This window comes from Struthio camelus, chromosome 26, assembly GCF_040807025.1.
Source record: "Struthio camelus isolate bStrCam1 chromosome 26, bStrCam1.hap1, whole genome shotgun sequence".
NCBI lineage: Eukaryota > Metazoa > Chordata > Aves > Struthioniformes > Struthionidae > Struthio > Struthio camelus.
Genome location: NC_090967.1, coordinates 1,374,477 through 1,398,600, shown reverse-complemented (window position 1 = coordinate 1,398,600; position 24,124 = coordinate 1,374,477). Strand labels below are relative to the sequence as shown.

General features: G+C 41.9%; 1 protein-coding gene across 9 annotated transcripts in view; it reads right to left on the bottom strand.

Moving 5' to 3' along the window:
• CERS4 (ceramide synthase 4) overlaps positions 1-23,752 on the bottom strand; it is a 65,953-nt gene extending 42,201 nt beyond the window's left edge. For 2 of the 9 annotated variants that reach the window (XM_068919932.1, XM_068919938.1), the window contains exons 1-3: positions 23,514-23,572; positions 22,264-22,306; positions 17,776-17,833 (exon numbers count right to left, since the gene is read on the bottom strand). In XM_068919932.1, the coding sequence (XP_068776033.1) occupies positions 17,776-17,795 (20 nt within the window). In that variant the 5' untranslated portion in view covers positions 17,796-17,833; positions 22,264-22,306; positions 23,514-23,572. Of the gene's footprint in view, positions 1-16,904; positions 17,011-17,775; positions 17,834-22,263; positions 22,307-23,111; positions 23,131-23,258; positions 23,409-23,513 lie in introns of those variants that run through there. The other 7 variants (XM_068919936.1, XM_068919937.1, XM_068919930.1 and 4 more) reach the window with 6 other exon arrangements.
• Positions 23,753-24,124: the final 372 nt, after the last annotated feature.

Here is a 24,124-nt window from a genome sequence, read left to right as displayed (position 1 = left end):
GCGTGTCATGACCATGCCTGAGGAAGGACACACCACTGTGGAAAATGGAGAGGTGCCTTCTTTGCCTTCTGGCGCCCTTCTGTGTGAACTGCTGTGCAAACTGCTGCGTCTGTTCACTGCCTCTGTTGGCTGCGCTCAATTACAGTTAATTTTATTCTGAGACTTACCCTTTTTAAAAAAAACAGATATATCTTCTGCTTTAAATGATTAAGGGAAGTACTTCTAGGTAAGAATGTTTGTGCTAAGTGCTAAATTGAATTTTCAATGTAGTTTTAAAGACCATGACTGAAGGTGGGATTTACATACATGATCAGAGGATTTAGAAGCATAAAAGCCAGTGAAATGTGTATTAAAGTATTCAACATGAACAGACTGTTAATTCTAGCTCATATAAAAATATGAGCTGCACTGTTCTCATATAAAAATATGAGCTGCACTGTTCTCTAATCGAGGCTGCTCTTTCGGACTGATAACAAGAAATATTCTAAACATAAGCCCTGAAATATAGACTTTGTGTGGGCACTGAAGAAGGGAGGGGAATGAGATGCCCATTAAGATAATTTGAAGAGCATACAGCAAATGCCACTGGAGAAAATCAAGGGGAAAACATAGCAATTGAAGTGTCAGACCTGAATATCATGAAGTCTCTCATCTAGAGGATGCCCAAACCCTGGCCCATTTTCTGCAATCAAAAGTGTGCAATAGATCGAAAGGAGTAACCCACTTGATTCTGAAGGCAACTTTAATTTAGAAGTAGTTTCTTTGTGAGTTGACATGAGGATCTGGCTTATTCCAGAACTTTGCAGATCTGAGAAATATCACCCCAAAGCACAACCTCTCTTCTTGATTTGGACTTCATTATTCATCTTGCTGTGTGTGTCTTTTCGCCCGGTTATAAAAGGGAAGAACAGGGCCCTGTTTCTTCAAGCTTGACTCTTATTTCTCCTGGAGCATTCACAGACAATGCTCCATGGCGAAAAAGCTGATACATATATATATAAATATATATATTTATATTTACACTTATATTTACATATACACATATATTTGTGTATTATCAAATACATGTATTTGATACAAGGTGGATGCAAAGTTCCTGGCCCTTTAGGATATGTAAAGCAGAAAAATGCCTTCCCCTTTCTCCAAAGGAAAAGGAAAAACATCCTACTAAAACTGCATTATTCTCCTACTGCTTGCATTCCCTGATTTCAATCCTTGATACCAAATCCTCAACAGAAAAAAAAAAAAAGTGCTCAAAATAATCTCTATGCAATTGTTCAAGAAAGCTTAGATTCATGTTCCAACGGAATGAGACATTATTTAAGTGGAGTCACTTCCTGTGTGCCTCCAAAAATCTGCGCCCAGAGAAATTCTTGCTGGTTGGGCAGAAAAAGAATTCAGTGCCTAACATAACTCAGGAACCCTGAAAGAAAACCCTGTGCTAGATCCTAATGGAACAACAAAGTCCCTTCCTATTCCCCTACCACAAACAATTAGCAGTATGGGAGTGTCCTGTCCCTGATGCATGACAACTATTGCCGCAAATCTGAGGTCACCACTTTTGTTCAGCATTGCACACAAAAGATCCACAAATCAGGAACCTCATATACTGCAGAACTGCATCCAGGAGAAGTGACAGGAAGGCTAGCGTCCATTCCTGCTCTTAGCACCCAACTTCACTAGCACTGAGAAGGAGAATTAAGTCTTTTGCCAGCTTTCAGTGTGACAATAATCTCTTTCTAGTGCAGCTTCTGGGACTCTAGAAACTGATGTTTTGCTTCCTAGCTGTTCTCCATTTCCCACTTCTGCTAGCTCTCCTTCCAGTGCAATGTCTGGACAAAGACCACAGAACATAAAATGAAGACAAACACGGTTTATAGGCTCTTCAAATTATGTTTTAAGAGCCTGACAATCAAGATGCAAGAGATTTTAAGTTGCCTGCCAAATCTCTTGAATCTCTACAACTCTCTGGGGCCTAGAGCACAACCTAACTTCCCCCATGAAAGGTGTTTTAAGGTCAGAACATCTGCTATCCATTATCTGCCCCACTTCCTCTGGCTGTAGGGTCTTTTAGCACGTTTCCTTTCTGTCTCGCCTTTGGTGATTCAGCAAAGATATCTGAAGCCAGAATCATAGGCGGAGAGAAAAAAGCCAGAACAGCAGCCATGTCATTTGGAGAAATGGAGGAGCTGATATAGGGCATTAAAAAGAGAGAAGGGCAGATCAGAATCTATCAGCCCATTGCTCCTACTAGGCAAGTACAGAATCCTGAGCAAGTCATACAGATCCACTTTGAGTGGGCATGAAAGCAAGCAGCGGTGTTTCCATTTCTTCCTGTAGCACCCAAAACAATAAGGTCCTTATGCTCATGTGGAGGGAAGCAATTAGTAATTATTTGTTTTGAGGTTACAGAAATCTTTTTTTCTTGATCTTTCAAATCACAATTTCATATATTTGAAAAGCTATTTGAAGTACACATACATACGTGCTAGAGAATTTTTTTCAGACTACTCATTAAACTGGCTATTAGCCAATATAGTTGTATTTGGGTGAAACAGACATAAGTCCACAGAACAGGCTGGCTGCTGTGCTGAACCTCAGAGCCTCAGTGAATCAAGTTTTCAGGGGAGTTTTGAGTTTCCTCAACTCATATTGTGGGAACACATGTTTCTGCACAAAAGTCTAGTTACAGTCCAGAAAGCAGGTATGTAGAAGCTATATGAAGAAGATATGTAGATAAGTACAAATAGATTAGCAACTGCGTGAGTATAGGCATAGCCTGCAATGAAGTCAGCGTATGTCATTGTTAAGCGTCACAGTACTGCTCCAAAAAAAGCTTGTGCACTTCAGAGAGGTACTAGATAGCAGCTCAAAAAGTCAGACAAGCTAAGCAAGGTGTCTGAATTATACAGAGCTTTACAAAGCATGAAAGATACCATCCTCAAAAGTGGTTGTAAACATAACTTAACTGTTAAAAATTTCAGTTCTAGTCAGGAAAAGCAATAGATTGCAGATGCTTCGCGTTAGTGGGACTCTGATATGGAAGTGAGTCAAATTTGAAATGGCCTGCCCTCCCCCAAAATCAATCTCTAAATGCAAAGTATTTTTCTAAGACAGAAGAATTTGCAAGAGACAGCAGAGGAATAAAAAAAGAAAAAAGACTTCCAAGGTTAACATAGTGAAGTACAGTCCAGAGTATTTAGAAATGGTTAAGACACAGCCAGGCAGGAAAGAAGCTGGGATTTCTTCTATTCCATAAGCAAAGGCTCATGACAATTTCTTGCAATGGCATTTTTGGATTTTCCAGCTATCATTCTCTTTTTTTTTTTCCTTTTCCACTTATAACTACCCAGCAGTGTCATGTAGATAAAGGAAGAAGCAAGCATTCAAACTAGTGGTATGAAGAGAAAAGACAATCATCTATTCTAGTAACCATAAGTCTGTAGACTTACATATGTCACCAACAAATGAACTTATCTTAAAAAAGGACCAGTTCCATGGTGGGATGGCAAGGAGCTTTTGGATAACATGATACATATGTCTCCAAAAGCAGAACACTATAGTACTGCCAGTGAAGTCTGGGAATGAAGGTATTGGTTTCTTCTCTTGAAGCAGACCAAGAGTCATAAGACTAGCCTATGACCTACAGACCATGCAGACATGAAGAATATAAAAGCTAGGAAGTGTACAGTGAGCAAGGGCTTAGAGGTCTTGTATTTTGAACTGTCCATGACAGTAGCTCCTGGGAAATGCCTTCCCATGTCTCTAAAACACTGACTGAAATGTTGCATGACCTTTGGCTGCTCATTAGGATGCTCCTGCAGGACTGTTTTCTCAGGGAAGCTGGGTATTGTCTGTGATTTTTATCTTCAAGTGGCCTCCCTTAAATCTGAGACCAGCCTGGAAGAGAAGGCTCTCACACTGTCTGTCCTTTTATGTTAATCATGAATTAGTCATAGTCTACCATGTAACAGAATCTGAAGAACAAGAGTTAGCACTTAGTCTTTAAACACAGCCTACTGGACCTGTGGTGATACAAAGGATCACAGCCACTGGACTATGAACAGCAAAAAGCAAGTCTAGTATTTGTCTTCCCTTCTTGTAATAGGCACGGAGTTTCTAGTCTATGAATGTAGTGGGCTGGCTGCGGCTATTTCAAGATCTACACTTTGTGAAGGTATCTAGTTGGTCACCTAGAAAGTCTAGATTTTGTAGCTGCAGTTGCTGTGAGCCTGCTCGGGGACAACACATCTCATACTCCTACACTGTACTGGGATGGAGCAGAAAGGTTCAGTCATATCCTGGAGATGGAGTGTAGGTTTGACATCATTTAATGGTCTAGTCTGGGAATAGCTTCAGTTTGCTAGCTAAAAAGGACATCAGGAATACCTTAGAGAACTTCCTTCCTGCCTCAGCTCTTTAGAAAAGCATTTCTTCAGTACAACAGTATTATCACACTGTCCAGAGACAGCAGGCATGCTAGGGAAAGTTGCCACAATAGCAAGCTTTGCAACTACATGGCTAAGACTTCTATCTCCAGAACACTCTGGAGGGGCTCTCTGACCCCTGGATTAAATGCATTTATGGACAAAGAGGGGGAATATATAAAATACGTCTTCCAATTTGCTTGAGGGGAATGTTCTTGGATTCAAAGTGCTAAAGAAGTAAACAGCCATTATCTAATCTACTGTGATCTGCAAACTATAGATAGGATCACCTTTCTGGAGGATTTCTGTATCTCTGCAGCTATCTTAACACATTGCAAAAGTATAGAAAAGTGTGCAGTGTAAAGCAACATATTTATCTTTTGCAATTTAGATAGGACAAGTTCTCAAGTCAAGGTAGCTGGAAAGCTGAGAACAACAGTGGTGTTTCTAAAACAGCCTTTGAGAACCCACAAAAAAACATAAACAGGCCAACTGCTTTTTTTCAAAAGTCCTTTATGACTCACAGAACATCCTGCACTATTAGCAGCAGCTTTGTAATTATAGATAGCAATAAGCCCCCCAGCTCTGAATATAAGCTCTGAAAAAAGCCTATTTTGCAAAGAAGAGTTCAACAAGAACAAAGGAAAAAACCCAGCCCTCTGCAAAACACTCCCCCATACCTGGCACTGAACAGATTAGCATTAGGGTTTCAGACAGGGACCATTATAGTTTAGGCTGAAAGAACAGTACTAAATTGGTAGTAGAATATACATGTCAAGATGAAATCAAGAAAAGTATCCCGGTTATACCATGGTGACAGGGGAGAGCAAGGCTTGGTCATTTACTCAGTCTATATACTGTGACAGGATAAAGCACTCAATATATAATCCAGCAAAGTTCCTTGAGGCCAGCGCAGTTAGAGAAGGTCTCAACGCAACTGGATTTTGCGCAGTCCAGCAGCCCTGTCCACTGCATTTACACTGTTAAATCTTGCCCTTCCTAATTTTTTTTTTTTTAGCTTGATGGTCTCATCTGAATCTTTAAAGTGGCAAAGGTCTCTCCTGTCAGGCTGTACAGAACTGCTCTAAGGAAGGCAGAAATTGCTCTGCTTGCCAGAAGGAATGGAATTACAGTATCTATACACTGCAGCAGAGAATAGCGCCATTGGGCTCCAAGAACCCTGAGCCAGAGATAAGTAATACTACTACACTTAAAACGCTTGGGGACATACTTATTTATATATAGTTTCAGTTTCCAAGCAGAAGTGTTTGAGAAGCACAGCATCTAGCTAGAAAGATTACTCCTGGCTGAGCAGGTTTGCCTGGAAATAACTGTTGCCTACATCTTCAAAGAGTAATTTTGCTGCTTCACTTACAGATCTATTACAAGCAAAACATTTTTACATATATGCACAAATATCATATGAATTTTCATACATGAACACAGGAGAAAAGGGTAAGGGGAGAGAGAGAGAGAGAAAAGACTCACAAGTCGTAGTAAAGAATGGGGTAACTACCCTCTCACTCTGAAGAAGACTAGGTGTAGGTATCAGCCCTATAGTTTTCAACTACAGCATAAGCCAGATTTTACTGCATTAGGCACTGTTCACTGTTTATACTCTTCAGAGGAAGATAAGACAAACATCCATAATAAAAAAAATTACAATGGAGTTTTTAATTTGTATTGACTAATCAATCTTCCCTTTCCCCTCCCCCCTGCCTTAATGTTAGCACAATACTGGTAAGTTTAGATATTACAGGGATTTTGGTCTTTGATGCAGGAATTCTGACCCCAGTGACACAGAACTTCCAACTTCTTTGCAAATTCCAACATACTAATTCACTAACTTGTTTCTTCTTCCTCCCTACATGCACCCAGCTAATTTTAAGAACATCCAGAATTGCACTTAGCCACTTTCAGCTTTTATCACAGGCAACAATAATACCTTAAATAAAGGTACCAAGCTGTATTACAGATGTCTCAGTGTTTTTGCACCAATTAGACTGGAAAGCTGTTCCTGAACCTTACCCTCTGCGGGGTATAAATTAACTACAGGCAAGAATTTTAATGCATTTATTCTTGTATTAACATGGAGTTTTAGTTTAAACAAGCTCTTCTTACCATTTATAGATCAATACTTTTCTCTCATCCTTCATTTGTCTAGGCTAAACAAGCCAGATGCTTCTAATCCTCTGTCATAATTAACTAGAACCAGGGAACTGGAAAACCTTTCTTTGCACATTCCTTCGTTTATGACGAGCCTGTGAATAGGATTTCAGAGAGGAGTGTCTGGCAGTTACATTCCCATTTTGTAATATAAATTTCTTTTATTAGTCCCCAAACACACAGCTCTGCACTTTGTACTATTAAACGTCACCCCATTTCTATTAATCTGGCTATTAAGACTTTCCAGTTCTTGATCATCCCATAGAGGCTAAATTATCCAAAGAAGAATGATGCAAGTTTGTGTATGGACAACGCCACAGATACAAACATCCCCAAACTGGCTCTGGGTCAAGCTGTCTAGGTCTGCCAAGTCTTATTAGCTTAAGAGCAGCATCATGCCAGCTATACTGCTGCCAGAACTAGCACAGGTATTCTTATAGTAGACTTCCTGGTACAGTCAGTTCTCCCGGGACTTTAATTAGCCACCATCACCACATTAGTGCCACCAAGGGAATTACTAGTTAATGTAGAAGCACACCACCATATGGATACAATTATACTGCTTCTGGATCCAAGTTGCTTTATTGTTTGCGTGGGGCTATGGCTGAAATAATTAAAACTAAAAAGGGCCTCTTAAATCTTGATAGGCTGGACAGCAAAATGGAGAGTCTCTTCCTGCCTTTCTGAGAGCTATCTGGGGTCTAGAAACTGAGTCCTATGCATATTTATACAGGTTCCCTGTTTTTTCAGATTGGAAGAGCTGCTGTATTCCAATCCTCCTCTTGTCCGTGCTTCCTGCATTTGGCTTATTCCACATTTTATGCATCTGAACCTTTAATTAATTTAAGAAACCAATCATTCAAGAATTCTATGGGTAAATTCCCTCCTGATAGGCTCTTCTAGTCCTTTTCTTACCTACCTTACACTTCTCATAATGCTGGTATCTTCCACTTTAACTAAAACTACTTGTTATAGCACCACAAGTTCAGACATGAAATTTACCACACCTTCTCTTACCCAGAAATAAGTCATTTTATCAAAGAAAGCTCTCAGATGAATATGATATAGACTATCTTTTGTAAACCTGTGTTATATTTAATCTCTTTATATCAGTCTTCAGGTTCCCCTCCCTCCAATTTTTTTCTAAAAATTTCATACAAGATGGTAATACTGGGATTATAGTTGCTTCTAGCATATATAACATACTGTTACTAAAGATTTTGGTAATATGTACAGATTAAAAATCTTTGCTCTAAAATGCTTAATTACACGTATTTGGCATGCTGAGATAGAGATGAGCTAGTTCCAGTCTTCTGCTTGATGGGAATACATTAACCTTTTCAAATTTCATGTCAGCTTGGATGTGTTCATTTCCATTTCCTTGCCCCTGTAAACTATCTTGGGGTTGCACCTATTTTCTTACTCATAGCAATATTCTCCTTTGCCTGAAATCCTGCTCTCCGCCTATCCCTTTGTCAGTTCTTCCACCATTTTAATCTAAAGCTTTTCTTGCCCATCAAGGGAATTTAACTATAGATGGACAGTGTCCAAGGGGCTCAGCTGAAATTTACCATTTAAGAAAAGTGCCGTTCCAAGAATGTCTTCCAGGGCAAAAAAATTCAAATCTTTCCTTATAGTTCCAGTCCTTGAACTATCTGTTGACCTTCACTCTCTTGGCACGCCTTGTCCTCATTCTCTTAGTCTAAGTAACTTTCTTAAAAAAAACACCACCCTTTACACCTTCATTTCTTTTAAACTCTTTTGGAGATTACTACAAGTGTGCTTGCTCTGGCCACAGCTGATACAGAATCCAGTCACGCAGACTGAATCTGGTATGAATTTTTGGTCCTCTTTTTACCTGCAGCTAATTCTGCTTTATTTTTCTTGTATCCTCAGCTTTTTCATCTTTTTCTCTTGATATTCTGAATGCCCATTTCTTTTCCCTAAAAGCTCAACGTCTGGCAGATTCTCCCCTTCATTTCTGTGTGAAATAAGCCTGTTCTTCAACTCAGACTAGTAGGAAAGAAAAAAAAAGTCTCTTTCCCTTTGCAGTCCTCAACACTGTTTTCTCAGGGTCCCATTCCTCATCTAGACTCTGTTCTCCACATTCTCTTTTTGGAAGCTGGCTGAAAATTGGAGATGATTTGTGCAGCCTATCTCTTCACTGGTGATCAGTGAACTTCTTCCTGATGTTCTCCTCCCTCAGATCTTCCAGTTGACATTTTCTATCAAATTAATTCATGTCTGTTGTCCACCTAAGAATAAATTCATTTTGCAATTCTTCATCCAGTCTTTTTCAATGAACCTTTCACTATTTGTTCACTTCCACTATTAGTTGAATAGAAGTTTGATTCTTCACTCCTAAGTTCAAAGTACAGAGGAGAAATTCTCTTCCACAGCCCCTCTGATGAAGAAAATTTGTCTTTTCAGCTCATTGACAGGTGTTATGGTCCTTGGTGGCTAAAATTCCCACCTTTTCAACTGGAGCTTTTCCAGCATTAGCCATGTCTCATACTTCCATGTGGCTGGTCATGTGCGGCTCTGTTCAAAGGCAGCAATTTTCATTCATACCCTCATCTAGGAGACCTCTCTCCCAGAAAAAGCATACAACCCCCAAATAGTTGCTACAAGCTGCAAATAAAATTCCAGCAAACAGACAAATCTGCTTCTCTACATCTCCAATGAATAATACTGGAAGAAGACTTCCTTACTCAGCATAAATTACTTATAAACTTCCACACCTCGTGCTGTGCTTGCCAACTTCTTCGGTTGTTAGGCTCCTGTGACTGCTGAGTGTTAGGCTCTGAAATAGACTACTAGGTCTGACTGACAGCATGGGTTTCAGGCTGATGTCAGGCATCCATGTCAGAATGCAAATTACACAGCTCTTCTTACTCCAGCATTCCTTGCTGAGGAACCGCTTCTTCTCTCAATTCCTCTTCTCTTCATCTCCAGGAAAAAATCGCTTTCAGCACCTTGACTGGCCTTCCTCCCCATTTCCTAGTTTTCCAAGCAAAAGAAAATGATGCCACAGAGTGAAATCTAAGTCATGGGGCCACAGTCTCTTTTACATACAGACCTGGGAACAAATCCGATCTTTGACAGCACAGATGCTGACAGCACCATAGATTTCACAGAATCATAGAATGTTTTAGGTAGTAAGGGGTCTCTGGTCCAATTCCCTCCTCAAAACAGGTCCAGCTAGAGCAGGTTGCTCCATTCCATGTCCAGTCAAGCTTTGAATATTTTCAAGGACAGAGCCTCCCTGGGTCCCTCATCCAGTGTTTGACTAACATTAGGGTAAAATTTTTTTCCTTACATATCGTCAGAATTTCCCATGTTCCAACTTGTGTCACTTGCATCTCAGCCTAGCTCTGTGCACCTTTGAGAAGAGTCTGGCTCCATCCTCTCTGCGCTCTCCCATTAGGTAGCTGCAGTCAGCAATTTGATCCTTCCCCTTTGCCTTCTCTTCTCCAGGCTGAACAAATCAAGTTCCCTCAGCCTCCTGTGCTCCAGACTTCAATCATCTTGATGGCCTCTGCTAGACTCGTTCCAGTATGTCAATGTGTTTCTTGAACCAGGAAGCTGCCAGGACACACCGCTGACTCATGATCAGATGAGGTTGGTCAGACACTATTTGCTCTTCGAAAATCCATGCTGACTATTTGCTTCTAGAAGAATTTGTCCCCCAACCTTCACAGGGACTGAGGGGAGACTGACTGGCTTGCAGCTCCCCTGATCTTTCTTCTTGCTCTTCTTGAAGATGGGTGGGACATTTGTATTTTTCCAGGTCTCAAGAATCTCCCCTGATCACCATAACCTTTTGAAGACGACAGAGAGCGGTCTCACAATGACACTGGTCGGCTCCCTCAGTATCCTCAGACGCATCCCACCCGGCATCACAGATTACCATGTGTCCAATTTGCTTAAGTGCTCCCCAAATTGATCTTTCACTACCGTGGGTTATAATTCACTTCCACAGATTCTGCTATTAGGCCCAGGTTCACTGAGGTCAAACCTTACCAGGAAAAATCAAGGCCAGAAAAAGACATTGAGTATCTTAGCCTTTGCCATGTCTGTGGTATAAAGTCTTCTGCCCCACTTAGCCATGGGCCCACATTTTCTTTAGTCTTCCTTTTGCTGTCAGTGTACTTACAGAAGCCTTTCTGGTTGCCCTTCACATCCCTCACTCCAGCTGAGCTTTAGTTTTCCTATCCCTATCCCTGCATGCTCGGGCAATGCCTCTATATTCCTACTGGCTAGCCCAAACCCACTTCCATCTTCCATTCTGTGTTTAAGCTCAGTCAAGAGTTCCCTGTTCACCCCAGCTGGCCTCCTGTCATTTTTTCTTTGACTTCCTGCATGTTGGACTAGATGTCCTTGCACTTAAGAAGAGGCTGTCCTTGAAGATCAACTGGTTTTTGGACTCCTTTACCCTCCAGGACAGTCTCCCTTGAGATTATGCCAATTGCATCCCTGAACAAGCAAAAATCTGCCCTCCTGAAATTAAAAAAACTAAGAACTTGTCATCCTTAAATGCATAGCTTGAAATACCATGGCTGATTTTGCCACGTTCCTCCTCCAGGAACCTAGAGAGCGTCCCTACAAAACCTGAAGACACTTGGGTTGACCTGCACACGCAGAGCACTAGCAACATCCATTAGTCGAACTAGTCACAAAAATAAAGTGGTGTGTTGCCTAACCAGTGTAAAAAGCAGCAGAAACAAAAGCTGAAGATCTTTGTAGGCTCTATCTGGAGTTTAGCCCATGGCTGTACTATTACATCAAACAACCTTCCTTTATAATTTCCCTGATAGGGTGAGGTAACATAAACTGTGTCGTCCTGACACTTTGGGACAATCGGTATTCTGCTACTGAAGGCTAACCTTACAAACAAAATATTTTTAAAGAAATCCCTGGAGTTTGCACGCTGTTTTTATGGTGAGAGACAAGAACACCACGTTCTACCATCACTGTGTAGAAGACTACAGAGGATACCATATTTTATTAAGAACATCAGACATTTCCAGTGTCCATGTAGGGCAGCTGAAGCATCCAAAACCAGCTAGAACATCCTGACAAAACATATAAAGACACGTATCCCCAGATCTCTCTGTGCTTTTCGGGAGAACGCAAGAAGAAAGCACGTATAAAATCTAAGATAGCTGCTCAGCTTTTCTCCATTCATTCTTTCTTCCACTGCCTTCTACTTCTTCCAGTCTCTCAGTAGAAACACCACTTGCTGTCTCACATCACTTGATAGAACTGAGGAAGAAAATCAAGTTATCGGACTCAGTAGAGAGGTAACCAAGCAAAACGTGATAGCCTCTAGGTATGCAGATGAGATTAGAGGGAGTTTCAGCTTTGAGCTGATCTGAGAGCTGGCTAGTGACTATGGCAACATACTGCTAGTCCAATTCCTAACTCTTAATTCCACTGTGACACATGCAAGCAATTCTGGAAGAATCTGAACACCCTCTCAGGACCTAAAAGGAGACTTAAATAGAAATACAGCTAAAGCTTCAGCCAGGGCCACTTTCGTTAAGAAACAAATACACAAAGAACCATAAACACAACATGGGAAATGGCTTCCCCTGAGCAATACAAAGTGGTTAGATCACTTACAGAGGAATGAGAAACTCCCCTCAGTGACTAGAATTTCTCTCCCTCCCACACCATTCTGGTTCAGGAGCTGGGTCAGAGTGAGCTAAGAACTCAAGTGAGATCACAGAAAGAAATCAAGAGGGAGCTTACTTTTACCTTGAACTGCTAATCTCCTTTCTTTGAATTCATCAATACGAAACAAAGCAAGAGTAAGAAAGGCCTTTGTAAGACCTTTTCCTACCAGTTGAGTTAAGAAGCAGTAAAACCTGTCAAAAAGCCCTCCAAACAGAAATACTATTTCTCTCCAAAGACAGTAAAAACAAGCAGTTACAATCCCAGTTTCTCTCATGCTTCTAAAGCTGCTGGCCAGAGCTTCAAGGCCCGGCCAGCCTGTTCCTCTACTGGTCGGACTGAGGTCTAAGGAGACTGGTAGCTCCAGTAGAAACCCAGCAACGGGGCTAAACATGAATTATAAAAGATGCTGTCTGCACGTAATGTGCTGGGAAACTGATATAGGCTTTTTCACAGATTTTGGGAGGAGAATGTGACTAAAATGAGTCACATACTGTGAGAATACACACTGAATATGGTTCAAAACTTTAAGCATGAAAAAATAATAACTATGTGAGATCCTCAAGACTCTTCCAAAGGTAAGCTCTGGAGGTTACAACCCAGGCTCTGTGCATGGAGATTCAGATGCTGGAGAAATAGGAACGGTCTGCCCAGAACCTTTTGACACAACACATGCCCCAGACATCTTTTCTACCTTCAACTGAAATTTTTCAACTGATTATCACTATCCCTGTTATTCAGAAATCACAAACCAGGCCTGAACAAGTTTAATGCCAACTCAAAAACCATGAAAAGTAAAAAGCAGGTAGCGGGTTCAGGTTTCCAAGTCTTACACCAGAACTTGGGTCACATCTTCAAACTTCTTGATGCAGCCATGAATGCTAGTAAATTTTCTTATAGTGTAAGCTGAGATTCTAATACAATTTCATAAATCAGGATTTCAAAGGGGGAATTAAAATACTTCATGGCTTTCAATAAAGCCTCTTTCATAAATGCTCATGTGACAGTGCAAAGCTTGTCCAGAGTGTCACCTGATCCTTCAGCTCTTTCAAAGCATAAATATTCCTGAATAGCCACATGATCTGAAGGCTCTCTACTAACCTGTCCTCTAATAATCACCCTTGGCAAGCCTTTCTGTTCCCTTCCACGTGAGCTCAACTACCTACATATTTGGTTCTCAAAAGCTCTTCATCCCTAGCTTCATCTAGAGTTCCTATACGCCTGCAATCCAAAGCTTCACCAATTATTCTTTTCTTGCTCCTTGTTTATACGGTCAACCAACCTCGAGAATGATTCAACTTGTCATTTGTCCTTCGCTATCCCCCAAGTGATCCATTTCCCCAATCACGTCTTTTCCAATCCACCACATCAGCAACCAAGATCTGTGAAATTGTCTGTTACTAGCAATGCTCTGACATTCAACTCAGCTAAGTGGAGCACTGAATGACTGAACTGCTAATGTTAGGTCAAAACAAGGGAATCAGTCATGATAAACAAGGAAACAGGAAGGTGAAGGAACAGATGCATATGACTTCTGTGCCACAGATAGACTAAAGATAAAACGTAAAAGTGGAAGTGGATCATCTTGAATGCCAATACAAAATAGAAAGCGGCTTATCTATCATTCCAGACAAATGGAATTTGTCTTCATGAAGCTGAGAGAGAGACATCCTATACTACAACCTAGCACACCTAAGAGATGCAGAGCATGACTTTTCACACAGGTTCCATTCTCCTCCCTTGCGCAGGAAACACACAGGCTTTAATTACCTTGCACCAGCTTGCTTTGATTTTAATATCAACAGTTCCATCAGTTCCCCAGGTATTTGTTCCCACAAACTCACCAGGCTGTTCCAAAGCTTAGAGAGAAAACTGAAATTTAATTACTCTAAAATTAGATTTTTTAATGATACTCATACCTCTAAAGCTAGTAAGTGTTTTCATTATTTTCCCTTCATTTCAAAAAGACAAAATACAAAACCTTATCTGAGAGTAACATCTACATTCCCAATACTACAGAAGAAGTAAAATAAATTAAAAATATTGTCTGAACAAGAAACAGAAATTGATATAAAGATTTCCCTTTCTCCAAAATTAAAAGAATAGTGTTTCACTTTTTATGACTATTACTGCTTAATTAGTAACACAATCTATCATGTAAGGATGCTTTTTTAAAAAAAGACATGATTTGAATATGAACTGTTAATTCTTAATTAGCAGAGGTAACTTAAAAGCACTCTAACATGGATAGCTTATAAATCACAAAGTAAAACTCTGTCCTTCTTTGTTCTTTTCTGTGATAGTATCTAACATCAGTGGATCCTGTCCGCAACTGTGCTTTAGCTATTATATAAACAAATCATTATCGGCTTGTATATTATTTGTCATGATACTTATTGCTCAAACCATATTGTGCTATTTATCTAGCAATTTTGGCATGACACAATGGTTTCTCTGTGTGACGAGGGATGGGACTATTTTAATGAGCAGTCCTGCAGAATGCAGACTTGATGAATGCATTTGCTTCTGGCTACTTAGCCTAGGTGGTCTTCTCTATCTCTATCATTAACATAAAGTCCTTTCTTAAGCTGCAGTTTCTGCCTCCTGCTCTGCTAATCAGGAGTCCTTGCGTTACACTGCAGATGTAAGCCATGGGACTGCGACAGATGATTCAAACACCACATTTATTCCACACGGGACCAGTCTCTCTGCATTAAACACATTAATTTATCCTTACCGTAGCCACCTGTTCTGTCCTGCCTGAGCTGAGACAATCATACCTATATCAGTTACAGAAAGTGAATAAGCCAACCTGGAGCACAAGCCAGAATGTCAGTCACAACCATTTGGTCTCGCTGTACAAAGTTAACATCTCTGGCTCTCACAGCACAGCCCTGATTCATGCTGGCTGAGCTCAGGGTTTATTTTTAAAACACAGATACTGGGACACTTTCTTCTTACTTCAATTCACCGCAAGCTGTTTTAATTACTAAGGCAAAATAACATTACAAAAAAATCATAACAAATTCAGGAATTCTGGATTCATGTTTTTACTTTAGTATCATCTCTAAACACAAAAATTGCTCTGATCTTCTCTCTGAAAACATTACACACAACTGCTAACATAACATCCTCCAATTCCCCCAGAAGAAAGATATATTTTATATATATATAAAGAAAGACAGATGGACAATTGAGAAGCAGTTCCCCAAAAAGTTCTGATAGTACCCTAATGGGTAAAAATAATTCTACTTATTACAGAAAAAATAACCTGAGCAGATCCTGTAATTTCCCTCTTTCCAGATTTTTTTTGCCTTATCTATTTTGATTCAGGGCATCAGCACTTGTTATGTTGGAAGGCATATGCCATGCCTGTGTCTGTGGCCATCTGTGTGACAATCCCACAAAGCAAAGTATGGGAAGAATGCCTTGATTTTTGGAATTGCCTTTTAAAACAAAGAAACTAGTTGTTTTCAAAAATAAATTCCATAAAAGTTGAATCAATCTTGAAGTTAACTGAATTAACACGTTTAGACTTCTTAGAACATACTTCCTATTTATGCAAATGACAGCTACTCCTGAATTAAGTAAAGCAAGAGCATATTGGAAAAAGGAGTGGAGAATACGCACTGGATTCTCAACATGGCTACGCTATTAATTGAGTATGTAATTATGGACACACCATGCTGAAGGTGTACTCCTCAGGAAACAGGAATACACCACAACAATTACCCCCAAAAGAAAAAACAGCCATCAGTGGATTTCCAAAACTGGGAAAACAATGACATTTGATTTCTCAAAGACATGAAACAAGGAGTTGCAATATATTTCAGCAACCTGGGGAAAAGAGCCTTCAGCCACAGTGTCCATGTGAAAGACCAAGACCACCACTGAGTCCCATCATGGGTACATATATTTGAGAACAGGATCAGGGAGAGAAGCTCTATCTTTTTCCTCTGACAGCAAGGATATAACTGGTGGAGAGCATTGCACAGCTTAGTCCACTATGGTAGCTTTGCAACAAATATCAGTTTTGCTTGGGCAACGGCCGCTGGAACTGAGCTCCCCTGTGCGATAAAATAACAAGCCCCTTTAAAGACTATGAAGCAGTGGTACAACTACAGAACCCAGACTGTGTATGCCAGGGCTCTATACCCTCCTGGGCAAGGATGCTGGGCCCCAGCTCTTGTCAGAGTTTCCTAGATGCCTCTATATCAGATACACCCCAGGTCTGGAGACTGTATGAGCTAAAGCTTGTCTAACACAGTCTGTATTGTGCTGTATTACAATGAAAATATTGTCATAAATTCTAAAGCTATGACACATTCCACGACAGATGTGTCTGCAATGTCCAGCTACCCTATTAATATTAACTAAAATCAGGATGATTCAGTTTACTAGTAGGGAATAATCACATGATTTTTGCTTTTTAAAAAGCAGTCTACTTTTAAGTAAGGTTTGGTATCAAATTAAGTCTCCTGGCTCCCCCTTCCTCTTCAGGTGAAAGCATATGTTATCTCCAATCTCCAATAGGGAAGAAATTTGGAGTGGACATTAGAGACATAAGCAAGAGATAACACACAGAGTACAACAAACCATTCCGACAGTGGGAATCCCATTACACTTTGTTCTTACCCATAGGCTCTATCCTCACTACTGAAGTAGAGTCAGCTCCAGACTAGGATTTTAGTGTGTATTAGCCATGTCATATCAATGTCAGAATGCTTCCAAAGAAGCCAAACTAAAAAAAAAAAAAAAAAAAAAGTGGTCTTCCAGATAGTCGCTGTGACTTATGGACTCCATTTTCAGCATCTCAGAAAACAAGTATACGTAAGTTAGAGTCCACAGAACAGAAAAACAAGACGAACTATTTGTTTTGGCTTACAGATGTTAGCCCTTTGAGCTTTTATAATCTTCATTCAAGTAAGTTTGCTTTCACCTAAACAAAGCCAAAGACTGAAGCAGAGATGAGCACAGCAAGGGAGGAAACAGACACATTTCCTTTAAGATTATATCAATGCGTGGGAGATCTCCCTACTATCCTTAAAATAAAACTGCCGGTTCTTTCCAGAGCAAAAATACCCGCCTCCTGTCACAGTTAAAGCCAGTGCAAACTAACACTGCTATCAAAGAATAGGCCCAGGCCTCCACCTGTTCCTGATCTGCTCATTCCCATATCACTGTCACTACCTTCCAATACTCTACACAAGTATATGTGATACCTCACAGTGAGCAAGGCCAAGAAAAAGATCTGGGTTAAAACGAAACCTTTTGCACTCTGAATTGATTTTCCCTCACAACAGTTCCCTAATGTGACTCACTACCTGGCTTCAAGAATGTTTGAGTTGGCTCAAGGAAAGGGATGACCCAAAACCAGAACCAGTGGCTTGGGGCAGGGCAAAGCTGTGGCTTCTCTCTGTAGGAATGCCAGCTCAAACTGATCAAACTATGGCATTGCAGAAAGCATCTCCATTGTGTTCCAAATGTCATAACTGCAACACCATACCTGAAAACATCCAGATTCATGTCATGAAGTCCCTATTGACCTCTGCAAAAGGAACCTGAAAAAAAAAACCCAAAACAAAAAAAAAATTAAGTCTAAATGTTTTATATATAAAGCCCAAAACAAATATTGAGTGTATATATTTAACTAACTTGCAGGGACCCTCAGCATTACATTACATAAAAACCCGTACACTTGTATTGCTCTCATATTTCTCTTAGGGGTAAGTAGCAAGCATGTAAAACTTTCCTTTAACCATGTCTGACCAAAAAAAGCTGTGTACGATTACATTCTCACTATGTTTTACTCTTTCACAGAAAAAAATAGATATTAATTAAGATCTTAAGATTCCCTGAGAGATTTTTGGCTTTAAATCATTTCCTAAGTCTTGACAAATCATTATAACATAGAGACATAGCGACCCAGCTGCTAAAGAATGGATGTTAAACCATTCAATCTGCTGTAAGCATTGGTCACAAAAGAAACTCTTTTATATTGGCTCTGTGGGCAGCACTCTCCAAAATGAGAAGTTCCCGGGTTATAACTACCTTGGAAGAAAATGAAGCCAAACTCAGAAGCATTTCTAGATGGCTAAAGGCTTACCACTTGCAGCTGCACTGACTAAACAATCAATTATTACAATCTTTACTCACAAGTAGGAATTCTGCATTTCTGCTTATTCTGCAGTTTGATTTTTTTTAACCAATCCCAAATATGTTGCTTCCTAGTAGCAGAGAATGTAAAAATGAAAGCTATACAGAATCTTTCAGTTCCTTTCCTAGCCTGTGGTGTATTGCTCTCTGTTATACATATTTTAGAAAAGAAGAGGAACTTTTCTAAAGTTAAGAGCCACAAAGCAAACTTGTCGTAAAAATCTCTGCAGGGGACAGTTCAGAATATCTTAAGAGCTGGCGTTACAATACACAACTCAAATTTAGAAAACAGTATTAATTTTCCATCTGAAACCAAGAGTTTGACAACACATTGCTGATACCTTGTTTTTACAAGGGAGAGCTTTTCAACATCAAGCTTTTACAAACAGGTGTATTCTTAATTGCTTAAAAGCTTTTCGGCACTCAGCTTTCCCAAACTTTTGTAAATTCTCAGAATCAAAATGAAACAGTATGAATAGTTGGCAAAATAGAATCAGGTTGGCACATTCTAGCTTGACCATACCCAGGTTCAGGAAGGACTAGAAGTGTGAGAAAATAAGAAGAAAAATGATATGTTTGGCCAAGGAATTAAGAATGTATCTTCATCTGCCACAGCTCTAAACCGAGGTCTTGAGGTAAATCTTAAGTTAATATCTACAGCTGGAAAAAAGATTCAGAGCTAGAGCTGGTACTATCCTTCTGATAGAAGTGTAGTTTCTTCTATTTTTCTCATGCTAAACCGTGATTTCCAAATGAAGATCCAGGTAAAATTTGTTTGAGGACCGATATACAAACATTTATTAAAGTTTCAGAGTTTCCAGATATTTAGGCTTCTTCTGGATGCTCCTGTACTGTTAGTTGTCTTTGCTTCTACCTGCTACATAATGCTACTAAAAACATGGAGCCCTGAGAACTCATGGCCTGTTCAGGTATCTTCAGATAAGGAATGTCTCTACAATAGACTTCTCCTGGCCAAATCAACCCGTAAAATGCACTTCAATTTCTTAAAGACATCTGTCAATGTACATGGAATGTACCTGTACAGCTGAGTTTCCCATCTGTATGGCATTAAGAGCTGTGAACTGTACTGCTACAGGCAGGAGTTTATTTTCAGTTTTCTTGACATATAGAGGGTGCTCCCAAGTCTGTGATACCATGGACCAATAGCAAAAAACAGCTTAAGCTGTAACAGCACTGCTGCATAGCTCAAGGGACAGAAGGCAATTAGACTTTCCCGACACTTTTTTGCTATGGATTCTTCTTGGGCTCAAGAATGTAATCAAAGATTGGGCATCAGTTATCCTTCACAAAAATTCCCATTTAGCAGGAATGACTGATAAACTGATTTCTGTTTACTGGACACCACTAGGTCTACACAAAATAGGCTACTATATTGACTCTTCCAACTCTTTCTCTCTGTCATTTAAGTTCTCCATTCAAAAGAATGTCAGAAAACCACAAATAACCTTCCAAACAACAATAAAAATACCTTCCATCAAGCTGGTGACCGCATGAAGAGAGAAAAAAAAGGAATTTCCTCATGTGGAGAAGGGAGGGAGTGGTGTTAAAAAGAAACTTTCTCTAGACCTATTTCTACTAGAAAAGTCAACATTAGAAACCTAACATTTTAAGTGTTTGATGATGTCTGCACAAGTCAGCCATGCAGCCTTAGGGCTTCAGATTTCAGATGGGCCAGCGTCCTCAAGTGGACGTGGGAGCTAAGAGTAGACAGCTTAATCATCTCCAAGTACTTCCCTTCACATCTAGTTCTTGGTAGATTAGGGCCTCCTGATCAACTCTCTAAGAACAAAAGAAAAGGGCATCAATCCAGAAGAGACATTTTTCTTTTGATTACAGCTGAAATACAGCATTAGCTCCTCAAATGTAGACTGTGGAGTTTGCAGCAGGAATCTAAACTTTGCTACTTATGAATAGAGAAGCTGAGTCCATCTGAATAACCTGTGTGACAGATTGTAGAAATAAATAGTTTCTGCAGACTTCTTTTATAGTCAGGAGGACTAAAATGGAAGGACAATGTAACATTTATTTTTCATTGTCTATATTTCCTCTCCTTTCTGCCTGGAAGCAGCTATCAAACTGAGAAACCTCTTCTCTCTGCTTTACCTCCTTGGTATAATTATAACACTAGAGAAGGGAATTACGTTAAGAAAATTCATGTTTTATATGAATTCCATCAATCTGTAATAGCTAATAAACCAGAACAGGTATTCCTCACTCAATAGCACTGATTCTAGCCATAGATAGCAAAAAAAGAAATTTTGGCTTAATGTCAGACGCACTGTCCTATTTTGCCAGCTTCTTTGCTGAACTGAAGCACAAGCACCTCACAGGGTCCGTTATCTTCCAGCAAACAGCCTTGGGTTAACAATATAAAAGCTTTTTCCCTTTTTTTAAACAGAAATGGGGAAAAAGCTCCTTGTGTTTGTAAGTTTCTTCAAGTCTCATGAATATCTTCCTAAACTTGAGCTTGTTGACAGATGAATCATCAGCACATTTTCGCATCTTATAGCAGTCCCTGACTGGTCAAAAGAGAGATTGGCTCCTCTGGAGGACAGAATTCACCATGTTTGTACTCTCAAACATCTTCCATCTGACTTTTGCAAAACTCATCTAATAAAACTTCACATTAAGCTTGCACAACAATGAAATTTTATCTTTATGTCACAGGTGGAGATAAATAAGGGAATATTTTTGAATCTCGCTAGCAAAAATTTGGATGCCTAAATTCATATTAAACATTATCTTTTCTTGGAAACATTCCAAGAAAATGTTCTCATGTTCTGATACCTAACATTAATCTTATTCAACTGTCATGCAAGGACAAAAAGAGTACCGCTAGCCCATACCATACAACCAGTATGTAACAGCTCCGCTTTCTCTAAACTTACAGTCTAGTCTGACTTTAAATGATTCCAGAAGTGAAGTTCCCGATCCAGGATTTGTTTTGGTTTCTTGCAACTTTGACCTAAGCTGAATTTTTTGGCCTTATGACCCTTGCGTTTTGACCATCACAAAACTCTTTTTTTTTTAGCTCAAAATCACAAACACATTCTTTCAGCCTCATGGCTTCATGGCCAGCTTTGCCTTTTCATTGTCAGCAGGAAAATCTTTTCTCAATTTCATCATTCTTCCATGCAAAGGGTTAAGAGTGCAATACTGAAGGACCGCAACAAATAGCTACCAATAGGAAGGTAGAATGGTTTCTCAAAAACGACCATTATGATTGTCTATTCTGACCTTCTTCACCACAAAGACAATTCAATATAGCCCTTTATTTCTGTATTGATTTCATAATATCTGGCTGTGCTATACCAGAAGCATGGAAACTCCTCTTTTTATGAGAGAACTGCACAAAGGATTTTTCTCTTCCTCCAGATTGGCACAGTCAACAAAAGAGGACATGTAGCATCTATTCTATCCAGCAAAGGGTACCCAAGTGCATGAGAGACAGGTCCTCTGAACTCTTCCCATAAATCTTATCTCTGCTGGGACTGGCATGAGGAGTTGGTCAGCAACATCTCTCTTTTACTATGACTTTTGCAGACTTAGCAAGAATCTGTCCTTCAGCAACACTCTCATCGTTAAGGCGATTTCCCTGGTCACAGTGGCCATATATTTACTCTTCAAAACTAAAGCGAAATTTCTGACCTAATCCAGGGACTACAGCAGCTGCAGCCCTAGACTTGGGCCTAAAATTCCCATGCCCTTCAAAGGTCTATCCTATTGAAATATGCCTATCTATTGAGAAATCCTCTTCAGAGCTTTGAAGAGCATAGTCCAAGCATTTTGGGCAGGAAAAAACAAAGACACTTATCTGTTCTCCCTTTGCATCAGGGTAGATCACAGGAGGGAAATCATATCTGTCACAAAGAGACAGAGGTTGTTATGATTCAGAAGGCTCTGGGCAACTCTGTGCTGCCAGGCCTGGGTCTTCAAGCAGCTTTCTGAGGCCTCATATGAAATTTGGATTTGGAGAGATGCCAGATGTAAGAATGTAACAGCACTGACCAAAACACCAGCTATCCCCAAAGTCTACCTATGGTCTCAGGTAGAGATGCAGTATGCCAGAACTGGGCGGCCTTTCCTCTGCCTACCCAAATAGGCAGAAAACCACTCAAAAACATCCAAATCAAGGCACAGACATCACACCCCTGTGAGAGCACCAAACCCTGTCCAGCCAGCAGGGCCAGCAGTCAACCTCAGCCTCTGAGGAGCTTGCCTGTGCCCAACACTCCCCATGCTCCTACTAGGAGTCTGTGCTTGCCCCGATGTCACCCTGCCAGAAACAGTCAGCTCCTGTCCTCAATGCCCCTTGGCATGGCCTGACCCTTCCTCTAGCAAAGCAGCCCCCAGCCCCCTGCGGGCGCTGCCAGCCTCTGCACCCTCTGGCCTCCCCACTACCAGCAGCCCTGCCACAGACCCTGTCGCTCCCCCAGGCCCCCAGACCCTCGCCCTCGGTCATTCTGCCCCTGCCCCCTGCAATGCCAGGCACCCTTATTGCTCCCCGCTCCAGCACTGCTGGCTCTTCCTAGTCACCTCACTCGACACTGCCATCTCCCCCGGCACCCTCCCCCCCAGCACTGCCAGCTGTCCCCCGTTCCCTTCCCCATTACTCTTCCCGAAACTGCTGATCCCCCCCCCAGCACTGCCGCCTCCTCCCGTTACCTCTCCCCGGCGCTGCCGCCTCCTCCCCGCGCCGTGTTTACTTCGCGCCGGCGCTGCCGGTTCGCCCTCTCACCACCCGCCCCCGGCACTGCTGCTCCCCCTATCACCCCCCAAACACTGCCCGCTCCCATCGGTTATCCCCGTTACCTCTTCAGGCACTGCTGCTGCCCCCCATAACTCCCCGGCCCCGTCAGCTCCCCTTGTACCCTCCCGGCACTGCCGGCTCTAACCGGTACCCCCCTGCCGGCACCGCCAGCTGGCCCCGGCTCCCGCCGTTACTTCACCCCCCTGGCGCTTGCCGCCTGTCCTCCGCTACCCGCCACCTCCCTGCCAGGCCACTCCCGTCCCTCCCCCTGGGCATCGACAGCCCCCCGAACCACCCGGACAGTGCCCGCCCCTCACCTCCTGCCTCTCCCGGGCACTGTCCCGGGCCTGCTCCCCGGGGCGGTGCTGACCAGGTTACCGCGGAGACCCGCGCCGCGTCGCGGCTGTGCGCGCCCGGAGGGGGGTGAGGAGGCGGTGGCCTCGGGGCGGGGCCGGCCCAGGCGCTGCTCCCCGCGCGGCGGGCAGGACCCCCGGGCGCCGTCCGAGGCCTGGCCGCTCGCCGCTCAACCCTGCCTGCTGCTTCTCCGCCCGGCCTCGCCGGCCTCGGGGGGCCCGCGTGGGCAGCGCCGCGGTTGGAGGCAGGGCCGCCGCGGGGAGGCCTTGGCGCAGCGGAGGCACCGGAACCGGAGGGCCGTGGACGCCACGTCGAGGCCCGCCGGGGCAGTGTGGGGTGCTGCGGGCCCCGAGCCTGGGGGCCCGCGGCCCTCCCCGGCCCCCCGGGAAAGGGTCTCCCTCGGGCCAGAGGGCCTTGATGCACATCCAAAGCCACCTCAGTCACACGCGGGAGTACCAGGGCTTGCTCAGGACAGGACACTGGAGAAGGTTTGGGAGTATCAATGAGGGAGGACAGACATCCATCCTGGTGGTGCAGGGCCGCTTCGCAGGGCCTGAGGCTTGCCAAGAGGGAT